The sequence below is a fragment of the Populus euphratica genome, unplaced genomic scaffold (assembly GCF_000495115.2).
Source record: "Populus euphratica unplaced genomic scaffold, PopEup_1.0 scaffold455.1, whole genome shotgun sequence".
NCBI classification, from domain to species: Eukaryota; Viridiplantae; Streptophyta; class Magnoliopsida; order Malpighiales; family Salicaceae; genus Populus; species Populus euphratica.
Window position 1 is genome coordinate 79,081 of NW_011500337.1, and position 12,617 is coordinate 91,697.

The 12,617-nt window shown below is 33.1% G+C and overlaps 1 protein-coding gene across 2 annotated transcripts; it reads right to left on the reverse strand.

Annotated features, from left to right (window-relative positions):
• Nucleotides 1–9,974: 9,974 nt before the first annotated feature.
• Nucleotides 9,975–12,282, reverse strand: LOC105113788 (plasma membrane fusion protein). 2 transcript variants are annotated; one of them, XM_011010107.1, is made up of 6 exons: nt 12,026–12,277; nt 11,845–11,952; nt 11,647–11,777; nt 11,457–11,557; nt 10,918–10,977; nt 9,975–10,305 (listed from the first exon to the last, which is right to left on the reverse strand). In XM_011010107.1, the coding sequence occupies exons 1-6, from the start codon at nt 12,204–12,206 to the stop codon at nt 10,221–10,223; spliced, it is 666 nt and encodes a 221-aa protein (XP_011008409.1). In that variant the 5' UTR covers nt 12,207–12,277; the 3' UTR covers nt 9,975–10,220. The 2 variants fall into 2 exon arrangements, with proteins under 2 accessions (XP_011008409.1, XP_011008410.1); XM_011010108.1 differs by lacking the exon at nt 9,975–10,305 and adding an exon at nt 10,312–10,409 and having other exon boundaries at nt 12,026–12,282.
• Between the last annotated feature and the right edge of the window lie 335 nt (nt 12,283–12,617).

Sequence of the window (12,617 nt, forward strand, 5' to 3'; positions counted from 1 at the left end):
GTGATATTAGATCGTAAGATATTACAATGAAGATTAGAAAGATGAAGATTGATTATTGTTTAAGAATGAACAAGTACTTTCATATTAAGTAAGACATTGAATCAAGCAATCTCTATACCAAAACTAAAGTTTGTGCATAAAAATTCAAGATTATAACATTACCTAAATGATTTCTAAAATTTCTTTACAATAATAAATCATTCATGAAGAAAATAAGAAGATAAACATTAAGATTCATTCATATCCTAAAGAACTCACCTCAATCACCATTATCCTTGATTTGGATCCAAGAAAGAGTTTAGCCAACCATGATTATATATAAGAACACTTCAATAAACATGAAAGAACTTGAATCCAACTGAAAAAATAAGTTTTACAAACTAAAGAACCGAAATCTATAAAGAAGAACACAATACAATTTCAGAAAAAATTCGGACACAAATCTGACTCTAACTTTGGACAGCAATTCGACCCTCTTAGAAGCTTTTTTTTGGAGAAGTCTATTAGAGACATATTTATAGGACATTCTGTCACCTTTCCAGATCATTAAAGAACAGCTCATTTGGACACCTGAGTCAAAAGTTATGGGCAAAACACCGAAAGGTGTTCTGAAAAATCAAATCAAGACAGCTTTACAACTACTTTGGTGCACGTTTTTCTTCCTCATTTATGAGGTGTCTCATTCTTCTTTTTGACCCAAAATAATGTTAAAATATCCCCTCCAGCTTTCCATCCATGTGCTTGCCTTCTTGGATCAATGGATTGCCCAAAATAAATCAATTGTTATTTGTTGTGTGGACATGTAAGATCATGGATTGTGTTTGGGTTGATTTGAAGGTTGATTTGGGGTTGATTTAGGGTTGATTTAGGGCTGATTTGGGGCTGATTTTGGGCTGAATTTGAGCATCAAATAAGTATACAAATGTACTTATTATTTGGGCTAAGATTGACATTGAAACCTTGAGTGTTTAATGGTTGAAGTTTGCACACAACATAAGGCAAGTTTGGGCTTGAAATAAATCATATGATATTCTTTTCTAGAATTGGAATAGAATTGATTTTTGGGACAAATTTGGAGCACTTATTTGAACCAAGATTTGCTTCAATCTTCAACTAAATGTCTCTTCAATTCTTTGTTCTGAATTCCGACATTGAATTTTGTGAATTAATTCATTTAAGCTCCAAAAACCTATCGAAACATTAAAACAAACTTCATTACTAAAAAACACATCAATTATTATAAAAACAACCAAATAAAAACAATAAATACATATGTAAAATAAGAGACTTAATGACACTTTTGATGCACAATCAATAATCTTGTATCAACCTCTTCAACTAAACAGACTTACCTAGCAAGCTCCCAAAACAACCATTGCTCCAACATATCCATATATACTAAACCAACTGTCATTAGCCAACATAAATATAATGCATCTTCCCTTTATAAATGGCACATAGATGGCATGTCTGAATATAATATCCTAAACACCCTTCAATAAATGATCATGATAGCCAATGCCTACAAAACCCAAACAGGAACCTCAAACAAAGCTATAGCTGAACTTCTTATTGTAGGTTTCTCTGGCCAACTTAAAGGATGGTGGGATTACCATCTCACTGAAACAGATCACTTATATATTCAAAACTCTATTTAAACCTATGAAAATCGAACACCTATCCTTGACCCCTCAGGAAATACCATCCAAGATGTTGTGTCCACCCTTATCCTTACCATCTCCTTACATTTTATCGGAGATCCTTCCTATTTGAAAGATAAAAATGCTGAACTTCTCTCCAACCTTCAGTGCAAGAAACTCAGTGACTTTTAGTGGTACAAAAATACTTTCATTACTCGTGTTATGCTTCAAGAAAATTCAAACTAGCCTTTTTGAAAAGAAAAATTCCTCGCAGGCTTACCAATTCTCTTAGGAGAAAAGGTCCAAAACAAAATCAAGGATACCTTTACAACCAAAATCATATCATATGACCAACTTACATATGGTGAACTTATGAGCTTTACAAAAAAAAAAGGTCTTAAGATTTGTCAAGATCTCAAACTCCAAAAACATTTAAAGTGGGAAATGAAACGTACCAAACAAGAACTTGGTAGTTTCTGTCACCAGTTTGACATTTTCACCAAAAAAAACCCCTTATAGTGGAACCTATTCACAACCCAAAAAATATTTGAACCAAAAGCCTCCTTACAAATGATCGGCCCATAAATACCGACAATAGTTTTATCCCAAACCAGATCAACCTTACTACAAAAAGCACTATAAATTTAACAAACCCCACAGACCTTTCCAGTCAAAACCCAAAATAAAATTTGACCCTAAAAATATTACCTATTACAAATATAACTAGAAAGGACATACATCCTATTTTTGCAAAGTCAAAACCAAACTTCATGAGCTCCAAATAGATGAAGACACCATCAATCAAATACAAAATCTTTATATTACAACCACAGACACTAACCACTCTCCTTTAGACACTTTTGAAGAAGAATTTCAAATTGATGAAATAGTAACTACAAGTGCTACTTCAGATGCCTCTACGAATTCCAAACAAATTAACGTCCTAACTCAAGAATAAGAATTCATTTTTGAGGCTATTAAAAGACTTGATGATCCTCATCTTCAAAAAATCTACTTGGAAAAACTATTGCAAGACTTCAACCAACCAGAGTACCCTCCTTATAACCCTCCAAATCGCATTATATTACCCTATATCAGCACTAATACCTATGACCTTACAAAGATTCTTAACAAAAAGAAATCCAAAACCACAGTCACCATTCCAGAATTACATTGTGAGATCAAAACCCTTAAATTCAAATTATAAACCTTAAAGCAAGCCCAACAGAAGGATTCTGCCATATTACAACATCTTATGTCTAAGATTGAAAGCCAATCTAACACTGAGTCTAAACTAGAAGATCAAATCATTAAATCTCATGCATTGCCCCATACACTTACAAATAATGAGCATATTCTAGATGATTTCCTGAATGTATTAATACAAATATCTTCAAAAAAATATTTGATTAAAATTACTCTTGTTTTTTCAGAAGATTTCAAACTTGACATTATTGCCTTATTTGACACAGGTGCAGATTTAAACTGCATCAAATAAGGTGTCATTCCAAAATAATTTTTACAAAATACCTCTGAAAAAAAACTCTTTGCTGCTAATAATTCAAAATTGCATATTGCAAGAAAAACTCAAGCCTTTGTTTTTAACAATGGCATTTCTCTTAGAACATTCTTTGTTGTTACAAAAGATATAAATCATACCATTCCTCTTAGCACTCCACTCATTGACATGATCACTTCATATCAAGCACATCATGATCGCGTCACTTCAAAAATCAATAGCATCAAACATGTTTTCCTATTCTTGAAAAAATCTAAGACTAGAAATTTAAATTTGATTAAAGCATGCTCCATACATACATATCATATCAATGCACTGATTCATAGAAAACAATTCCATCTGCATAATTTACAAAACCATGTTTCTTTTTGTCATATCAATAAGCAATTACAAAACCCTGATTTACAAAAGCAAATTGTTGATTTACAAGCTAAGATTGAACAACAGATTTATGTAGACTTACCAAATGCTTTCTAGAAATGGAAACAATACATTGTTGATCTTCTATACCTACAAAAGCAAGACCTATACAAATGAACGTTGATTTAGAACAACATTAGAGACTTGAAATCCACGATCTCAAGTCCAAAGGTCTTATCCAAAAATCCTGATCACCCCGGTCATGTGCAGCCTTTTATGTGAATAAAAACTCTGAAATTGAGAGAGCCACACCAAAACCTGTGATCAATTACAAACCTTTAAATTTTGCTTTAAAATGGATCAGATATCCAATCCCCAACAAAAAAGATTTGTTGCAAAAATTGCACTCTATATTTATATTTTCTAAATTTGATATGAAATCTGAATTTTGACAAATCCAGATTGATCCTAAAGATAGATACAAAACTACTTTTACAGTTTTTTTTAGCCAATACGAATGGAATGTTATGCCTTTTAGTTTAAAAAATGCACCGTCGGATTTCAACGCATCATGAATGACATCTTCAATACACTTTCAAAATTTTGCATTGTTTATATTGATGATGTGCTTATTTTTTCAAAGTCTATAGATCAACATTTCAAACATCTCCATATATTCTTTCATACTTCAAAACAAAATACTAAAACAAAATTTTCTCTTTTCCAAACCCGCGTCTGTTTCCTAGGCCATTATATTTACTAAGGTACTCTCACACCAATAAAGCGATCTTTAACCTTTACAAGTAAATTTCCTATCACGATCATTGATAAAACCCAATTGCAAAGGTTTTTAATTGGTTTAAATTATGTTCTGGACTACTATCCCAATATTAGTCGTCTAGCCAAACCTCTGCATGATAGGTTAAAAACCAACCTCGTTCCTTGGTCTAACCTCCAATCTAGTCAAACAAATTAAGAAACAAATCCAAACCATTCCTCTCTTCCATCTAATCCATTAGCTTCTAAGATAATTGAGACTGATGCCTCTGACATAGGATATGGTGGAATTATTAAACAAGTACAAGATAACAAAGAACAAATACTCCAGTACACATCCACCCACTAGAATGATTGTCAGAAAAATTACTCTACTATATAAAAAAAAAAGATCCTTTCAATTGTTCTTTGTATTACAAAATTCCAAAGCAATTTATTAAATCAAAAAAAATTTTACGTGTTGACTACAAATCTACAAAAGAAGTTTTACAAAAAGATGTCTAAAATCTTGCGTCAAAATAGATTTTTGCCTGCTAGCTAGCAAGCTATTTTAAGCATTTTTTAGTTCAATATTGTCTACATTAAAGGAGATTCAAATTCTATCCCTAATTTCTTAACCCGAGAATTCCTCCAAAACAGGTCCTGATGCCTCATAAAGCAAAAGCTAAAGACAAGGGGAAAACCCTATAAATCCAGCCTACAAAACTAGAGAGCCCTAAACCTTCTACAACACTTATGTCTTCAATTATCTTAGTTGTCAAACCTATCAAATCCTAGTATAAGGTGGTTATTGAAGAAGAAGAAACTACAAAACCACCACAAGTCCAACCAGACATAGTTTAACATTGGGTTGCCACTATATCTAAATCACTAGAATTGCTCCTAGCATCACAAAATGTTTCACAACTAGCCTTTAATGACTCCATATCTTAAACATGTAGTATTTCCAAATCCCTTTTAAAACCCCAAGGAGGTCTTTCTGATTCAAAACCCCTCATTTTTTTACAACAAACTAGCTTTCCAAAAACCAAATCCAAATATATTTTCAAAACTACTTTCCAAAATATTTTAACTATGAAAGAAGGATTCTATCATGAAAACCCTTCCATTGTTGCTTCAAAAATTTTCCCTCCAAAGTGGTACTACAAACCCTGGAATTTAACCAAACCACAATCCTATTATGCCGCCATCCTTGAGATTACCAATTTTATCAATTTCAAACTACATTCTGATCACACTAAATCCGCCTATTCTACATGCATCATTCACAAAGTTATCCACCCCTAAAGATTGGGGGCAACCCTTACATCAATCTCTCTCCTTCCCCATGCACTTTCGTACAAACCCTTAAGACTTCAATACTTCTTACATGTATTGGGATTACCAATAGGCATGGTTCAATGCCTTCCTTTTACAAAATCAAAACCATACCCTGGCTTTTCTACTTCTAAAGTAACATGAATACTACAAACCTCCCCCTCTAGTTCCTTCAATATTTAAAAGTGCATTTTTATCAAGGTTTTATATCATCATTTTGCACTTAAAGTATCAATAACTCCTTAAGTAAAGCATGTTTTATAATAACATATCTAATAATATAAGATACCTTTAATTTATGGTAAATATTCATTTTAAATGCAAGCCTATCACATAAATCAAAGAATTAATTGATGAGTTTAAGAACTGAAATTGAAAGGAATAAGAGATGCCCAAACTTAGAAAAGAGATACCGATGTAATCCAAATCAGAACATTGTTCGGTAATTGGGTCATATTTGTAGTTGTAGATCTCAAATTTAGGTCTACTTTATATGGATGGAAAGGTAAGACATAGACCTACAACTTTCAGAGGAGTTCAAGATTTAATAAGGCTATTTTCATGTCCAAATTATAGCAATAATAAAGAAGTTTGAATCTGTCCTACATCACGAATACTGTTTAGTGTTTGGCCCATATCTGGAGTTCTAGAAGTCCAAATGACCTCCATTTTTTTTTTTCTGGAAAGCTATGACAATTTCTTACAATTTCATGTTTCAAGTGGTTCCAATTCTAACATTATCAATGATGTTTTGGACAGACAATAGAAGATAAGAATTGTCACCAAGGCAAAAGTTGGTCGCCCACTCATCAATTAGTCATCAAATCAATAGTTTCTAATTTTGGCCTATAAAAAGAGGCATTTACCATGCATTTAGGCATCTTGGTTTCTAGATCAAGATCATACTTTTGCTTTCTCTCTTTGTATTTTTGTAATGCTTAAGTTTTATTTTTATTAATATTTTGTTTATGCCTTTCATTTCCTTTCCTTTACTTAGTTAGCTTTTATCTTATTTTGTTTATTTATTTTTCTTTCTTTCGATTATGTTTAGTTAAGTTTATTATATCAAGGTGAAAAGGTTATACTAATGGTGTAAGAATAAGTATAGTGTAAACTTAACATGGACTTTAATGTTTGATACTAACATGTTTTATATTTGTTATCTTGTTCACTCTTTAATACTTTGCTTGTTAAATAACTGAAAGGCTCATCTGTAGCTCTCCTTACCTCTGCTGGAATTAAGGAGGAATACCTACAAATAGTACAAGGCATTATACAAAGCCAAGATCTAAAAACAGCCTTGTCCTACTCCAGCTCATCTGGCTCAATATCTCTTACCATTTTCCTTAGAGATGATAATAAAAATGACTGCTTTGGTATCTTACCACCTATCAAGTGACATTAAAAAAAAAAAAAGTATTTCAGACTTTCTCAGGCTCATTCTTAGGCTCATCTATTTAGAGCCCATATCTTTTTGAATCAACTGTTTTGAGTCCCTATGTTTAAAGGTCATTTATTTTAAGCTTTTCTATAAATATTACCTACTACTACAAACATACAAATCAAGTGTTGGTAGCAAGAAGACAACAACTGGAAGTCCCACAAAAAACATGGGCATCTTCCATTTTGTCATCACCCAATAATGGCAGGTAATGTCATATGGGTTCACATGGATTCTGAAGGAATCTTCAATAATGGCAGGCAATGCCACATATGTTCTGAAGGAATCTCCAAACTTTTCAATAAGACATTTTGGCCTTTTCCATGATAACTCGTCTATAAAAGGAGACTCATCAAACCGTAGAAGTTCAACTAATTTTTTTCCTTAAAAAAAATTGGACTCTTCCCTGTAACTCATATCTGTAGGTCATCTCCATTCTCCTTTGTAACCAATATCTCCTGTATTGATTTACGTTACAAATTTAAGTAAGATTTTATTTTTATTATTTAAATTCTTGTTATATTTTATGTACCTTTAAAGTATGCTCTGTGTTTGATTAAGAATCCTGACATTGCTGGTTTTGCCTTGTTCATTCGCACCAGAAATCTGTTTTTATTTATTTTTAATTCTTTGTTTTTATAATCAGTATATAGCTTGGAAACCTATGACCCGATCTTTTAGATCATTCTCAAGTATAACAACGCCACATATTGAGTTCCGTTTTATTATTTTACATATTTGGTGTGTGTGTGTGTGTGTGTGTGTGTGTACTAAAAGAAAGATAAAAAAGAAAAGATAATAATCCTAACCCAAGGAAGTTAACTTTAAACATTAGAACATAATATTGTTTTCTTCCAATAAAAACCCCATTATCTATGTTTTCATACATTGAACACACAAAAAGGAAGGTTTATTAATATTTTGGTAAAGAGGCATTGAGGAAATATATAAATTTAATGAAAGTTTGTTTATTTGAATAGATTAATGAAAGTTGAATGATGAATTTCTTATCTTGTGAAACTTGCAAATTGTTTTTCTATTTTAACACTTTAATTACTATGGATTAGTAATAAGTTAATTGGGAGGTGTAATTAATACTTAAAAGTGTATTTTTATTAAAGTTTTATATTATTATTTTATACTTGAAATGTTAATATTATGTTTAAAATGAGCTGAACACGCATTTATTCTGGCATGGATGCTGGTTGATTGGTGGCAAAGCAAAAAAGATTGCAATAGTCAGGGGAATTTGCCGACAATTATTGATAGTTGCCGATTTTGTGGAAAACAAGCTAGATTTATCAATGGAAAACTAGTCAGATTTGTTATTAGCTTTAGGAGGCAGTTTTTGATTGTGAACTTCCATATAAACTATGTATAAATATATCATAACTAACGTGTAGCATGTAAAGAATGTGCATAGCACTCACATGAGAGACTTGTGTATCCTTTCCTTTGTTAAGAGTAATGAAGATTGGGATTTTCATGTAAACCGTGTGTTTTTATGTTTTTGTTTATATATATATATATATATATATATATATATATAAATGCACCAGGCTTCTGAAATTCTTACAAAGACGTTGACCATATCATCCACTTGATTCCATGTTTTGAACGTATGGTTCTGCTCCTATTTGTGATATCGATGTCAAGTTGTGCATCATTACTATTTTGACGTAATAAATCCAATGGCACAGGAATATTTATGTTGGCGTCATGTTTTCATATGTTTCCAAGATTGTGCATCCGTCAGCATGATATTAAAACATGCTACATGGAATTCTTTGGTTTTTTCAACAAATTATGCTCTTACACTTATTGATTCGTTAATATTTCTAGTTTTATTTTGTTTATTCAATTTAACTCTTGCGGTTTTTAAGAAATTTCAATATCACTCCTTTCTATTAAATAGCTAATAAAAATTTGTTTTTATTTATGTTCTTATTTTTTCTTTTCTTTTCTTTCTTTAAAAACCAAATTTTAAAAAATCACGTAAGAACTCAAAAACCAAATGAATATCCAATGAGCATGAGTGACATTAGAACTTTTTTGAAGATAATGATGAGAAATCTTAAACCGAAGCAAGATATTGACGAATCTACAAGGCCAGAACTGAAATTTACTTTCCTCCCACTTGATTTCTTCCCATACCCGAAGAGGGGTTCAAGGAGTAATTAACATCTCCAATCTTGGTGATAGTTACTGTTTGTTTTTGTATTTCCAAACCATTTAAAAAAAAATATTGGTCATGGACAACGTCTTTTTTTTTTTTTTCATTTTCTTCTACTAAAATCAGACTGAATCAGGATTTTACATGGTCAATGTGTATGACTGAATTTTTGTTTTGTGTATATTTGACTGAAAAATTGTTATTTGAGAAGGTGTCATGTTTGCCTCATATCTTTCAACACCGTGGGCTCGAGTATGATGAGAAGGTGCTCCCCTCGATCGGCAATGAGATGTTGGTGGCTGTGGTTACTCAGTTCAATGGAGCATGATTCCCACGTTAAAGAGCATGGATATGTGATTACATTCTTCATAGTGCTAGTTAAAATGGCCATTTAGCTATTTTAGATGCTCTTAGAGTTTTGAAACGGCTCCTTGTCTCATTTAAGCATAGTGGTGGAGTCATCGGTCAAAACACCCTCCACATATATTGTGTCAAAACTGCATTATACCTTATCTCGTATGGCGTCAATTTTGTCACTATGTTCACAAAAGAACAGATAATCACCGGTCTCTTGAATTTTCATAAAATGGAGCAATCCTGGACAGTTTTTCTTATTACCCATATCAATCGATGCTGGTGCGGGTTAACAAGTCAATAGAAAGCATGGGTGGTTTATCTTCTCCAGCGACAGAGAGAGAGAGAGAGAGAGAGAGATTCCTGTCCCTGTACGTGAATTCCACAACTGGTGGAAAAAAGCAAACAAAATAAAATGGAACTACGCATAACCAAACCGATTTGTTCCAGTTGTGATATTCTATGATACAGGCACCTTGCCTCTATCAAGGATTTAACAAAAAAACCCATGAAAAGGGGCAACAGGAATCAAGCAGAAAGAAAAAAAAATCAAGTAAAAACCATCTCTGAAAGGGAAAAATATCTATAAGACCTTGACCACAACCTGAATGCTCCAATTCTGGAAGAAGACCTGAATTGTCAAGCTTCAAGGCAGTCCTTCACTCCCTGCTCGAATTTATCAAGTGAAGATATAGTATTCATGAGTGCATCAGCAACCTTCTGTCTGCCAAAAACAGAAGGGATGATGGGAGGGCGTGTTAGAAAATTCAGGAGGAATGCTAAATGGGCTTGTACATGCAATTCAGCTTCACTTGACAAGCATATTGACTGCCACAATTCAAAAATTCAGAGAAATGAAGAACGAACAAAACTTGTTGACAAAAGATTTCACCAAATTAAAATGTTAACAAACAAGGTATGTAACCCTGCTAGCAAGAAGAACCAATGTTCGGGAACTTTTTAGGGGAGGTCAAAAAATTTTCTTTATTTGCTTAAAGGATGAGAAAGAGAGGTCTTGTTATTAGATTACATTCATGTTGCTTGAATAGATTTTCATGAATAAATAACAAGGATATAATCATAAATTTGAGTCCAAAATTTATTCCCTGCTCCATTACCCCCAATTTGGGAGGAGATATTTTAATAAGGAGGAGGGAATGGAGGTTATACAATTTCACTTCCCCTCGTATTAATTTTTTTTCCCAGACTAGGTTAACTTATTAGTCCCCTCCAATTTCCTCCCCTCCCTTCCGGTCATCTCCTTCCCAAACAAAATAATTAACAATCAAATTCACTAATTAGTGTGGTTCTTATAAGCATAGTATGGGAAACGGACCTGTCAGAAGCAAGTTGAACATTAGCTTCATTCGCCAGACCGTCAAGGGAAGTGAAAGATCTACAGTACAATAATCATTGAGCAAAATGCTCTTTAAGTGAATGTTACAAAATCAATCATGAATTATTCACATAACATAAATCACAATGTTAAGTCTCTAGGTTGATTTTGGAATCAGGCAGCCTAAATAAGCTAAACATTATCCACAGCATTTACCAATTATCTCCAAATTCCATCAGCATTTGCTTTATTTTGAAGTGGTTGGTAATGAAAGTAACATTCATTTGCTTCTGCATTTATGGGAGGGTACTTAGGTCAAAATCCATATATTTGGTTTATAAATCATAACCAGACTAAATGCAGTCGTTATTACTACTTTATAAACAATTAAAAGACAGTTTCATCTTTGTTGATATACATTCAAAATTTAATAACAATGGAAAAAATCATCTTCAAATGAGCACAGGTTTGGAATGTTAATACAATGCAGTAGTTTATATTTGTTGCAATGTACTAAAAACAGAAGAAAAGGTGGTTACCTTATAAGATCATCCAAAATAGCTTCTGCTTCCAACTTTACAGGGTCCTTTTTATCAAGCAAGGAAGCAGCATTCTTCACAATCAAACGAAACGTGCAAACCTATTCACATTAAAATCAAGCCTATGATTACTTAACACGATCAATCAAAACCCTAATTACGAAGATAAATGATAACAAAATGCACAAACCTCCACTCCTGTATTAGCCTGAAATGCAACAAACGAATTTCTATCTTGAGGAACACAATCCCTAGCGGCAGATTTTAACAGTCTTTGAACTTCCTCTAATTTCTCTTCCTTAAATTCGGATTGACTTTCCGCTGCCAAGAACTAGCCAAATTAACCCTATTTAAAAAATCAACAAAAAAAGGGTGAAACAGTACTTACTTAGCAAGAGATAGGCAGATCGAAGGATTTCACGGGAGGCATCGATAGGAGCCAATACATATTTTGCAGTCTTCTTCTTTTGATCTTTCAGCCAGTCCTTCGGTCCTGCTGCATTTTGAAAGCAATTAGCGAGAAATTAATCATCATTTAATGAGCGATGAGAGAGTGTAGTGTTGCTTACAGATGCCGACGGAGAAGGCAGAAGCAGGAGCGGAAGGGACGAGACCAAGGAATGAGAGCAAGGCAGCGTCTCTGCGAGAGAGTTTGAGTAGGAGCAGACAACGGTGATTTTCATGTCGTTTGCTGAAGATTTGGGGTTTTGGAGGGAGAAGTGAGAGGTAAGCAGCTGCGGCTGTTGCCATGGTTGAGTTTGTTTGGGTTTCTAATGACCTGGTCCGATTTAACGGATAGGACCTCAGGGGAACAAACAGGCATGGCCCCACAAAGATTTGGGAGGAATCAAAAGCTATCCCTGATTTTCAATAAGGAGACATAACGGTCCCAAGACTTTTTATGTTTTCGTCCATACTTCATTATTCGTTTTCCGTTGTCCCTCCCTCGTATTTTAACCCCGTTCGAAACTCAATGTTTTGTTTGGAAATCCACTGAATGGTAATTTACTGCATGGAACTATGGATAAATTACATATGTGAATGTCCGTGAAATAATGGAATTTAAAAAAAAAAAGAGGTTACTAGGATTATAGTTATTAAATCCAATCTAGATTTATTTGATTAAGAGATCAGGTTTCATGTTTTATAAGTTACCTGAAT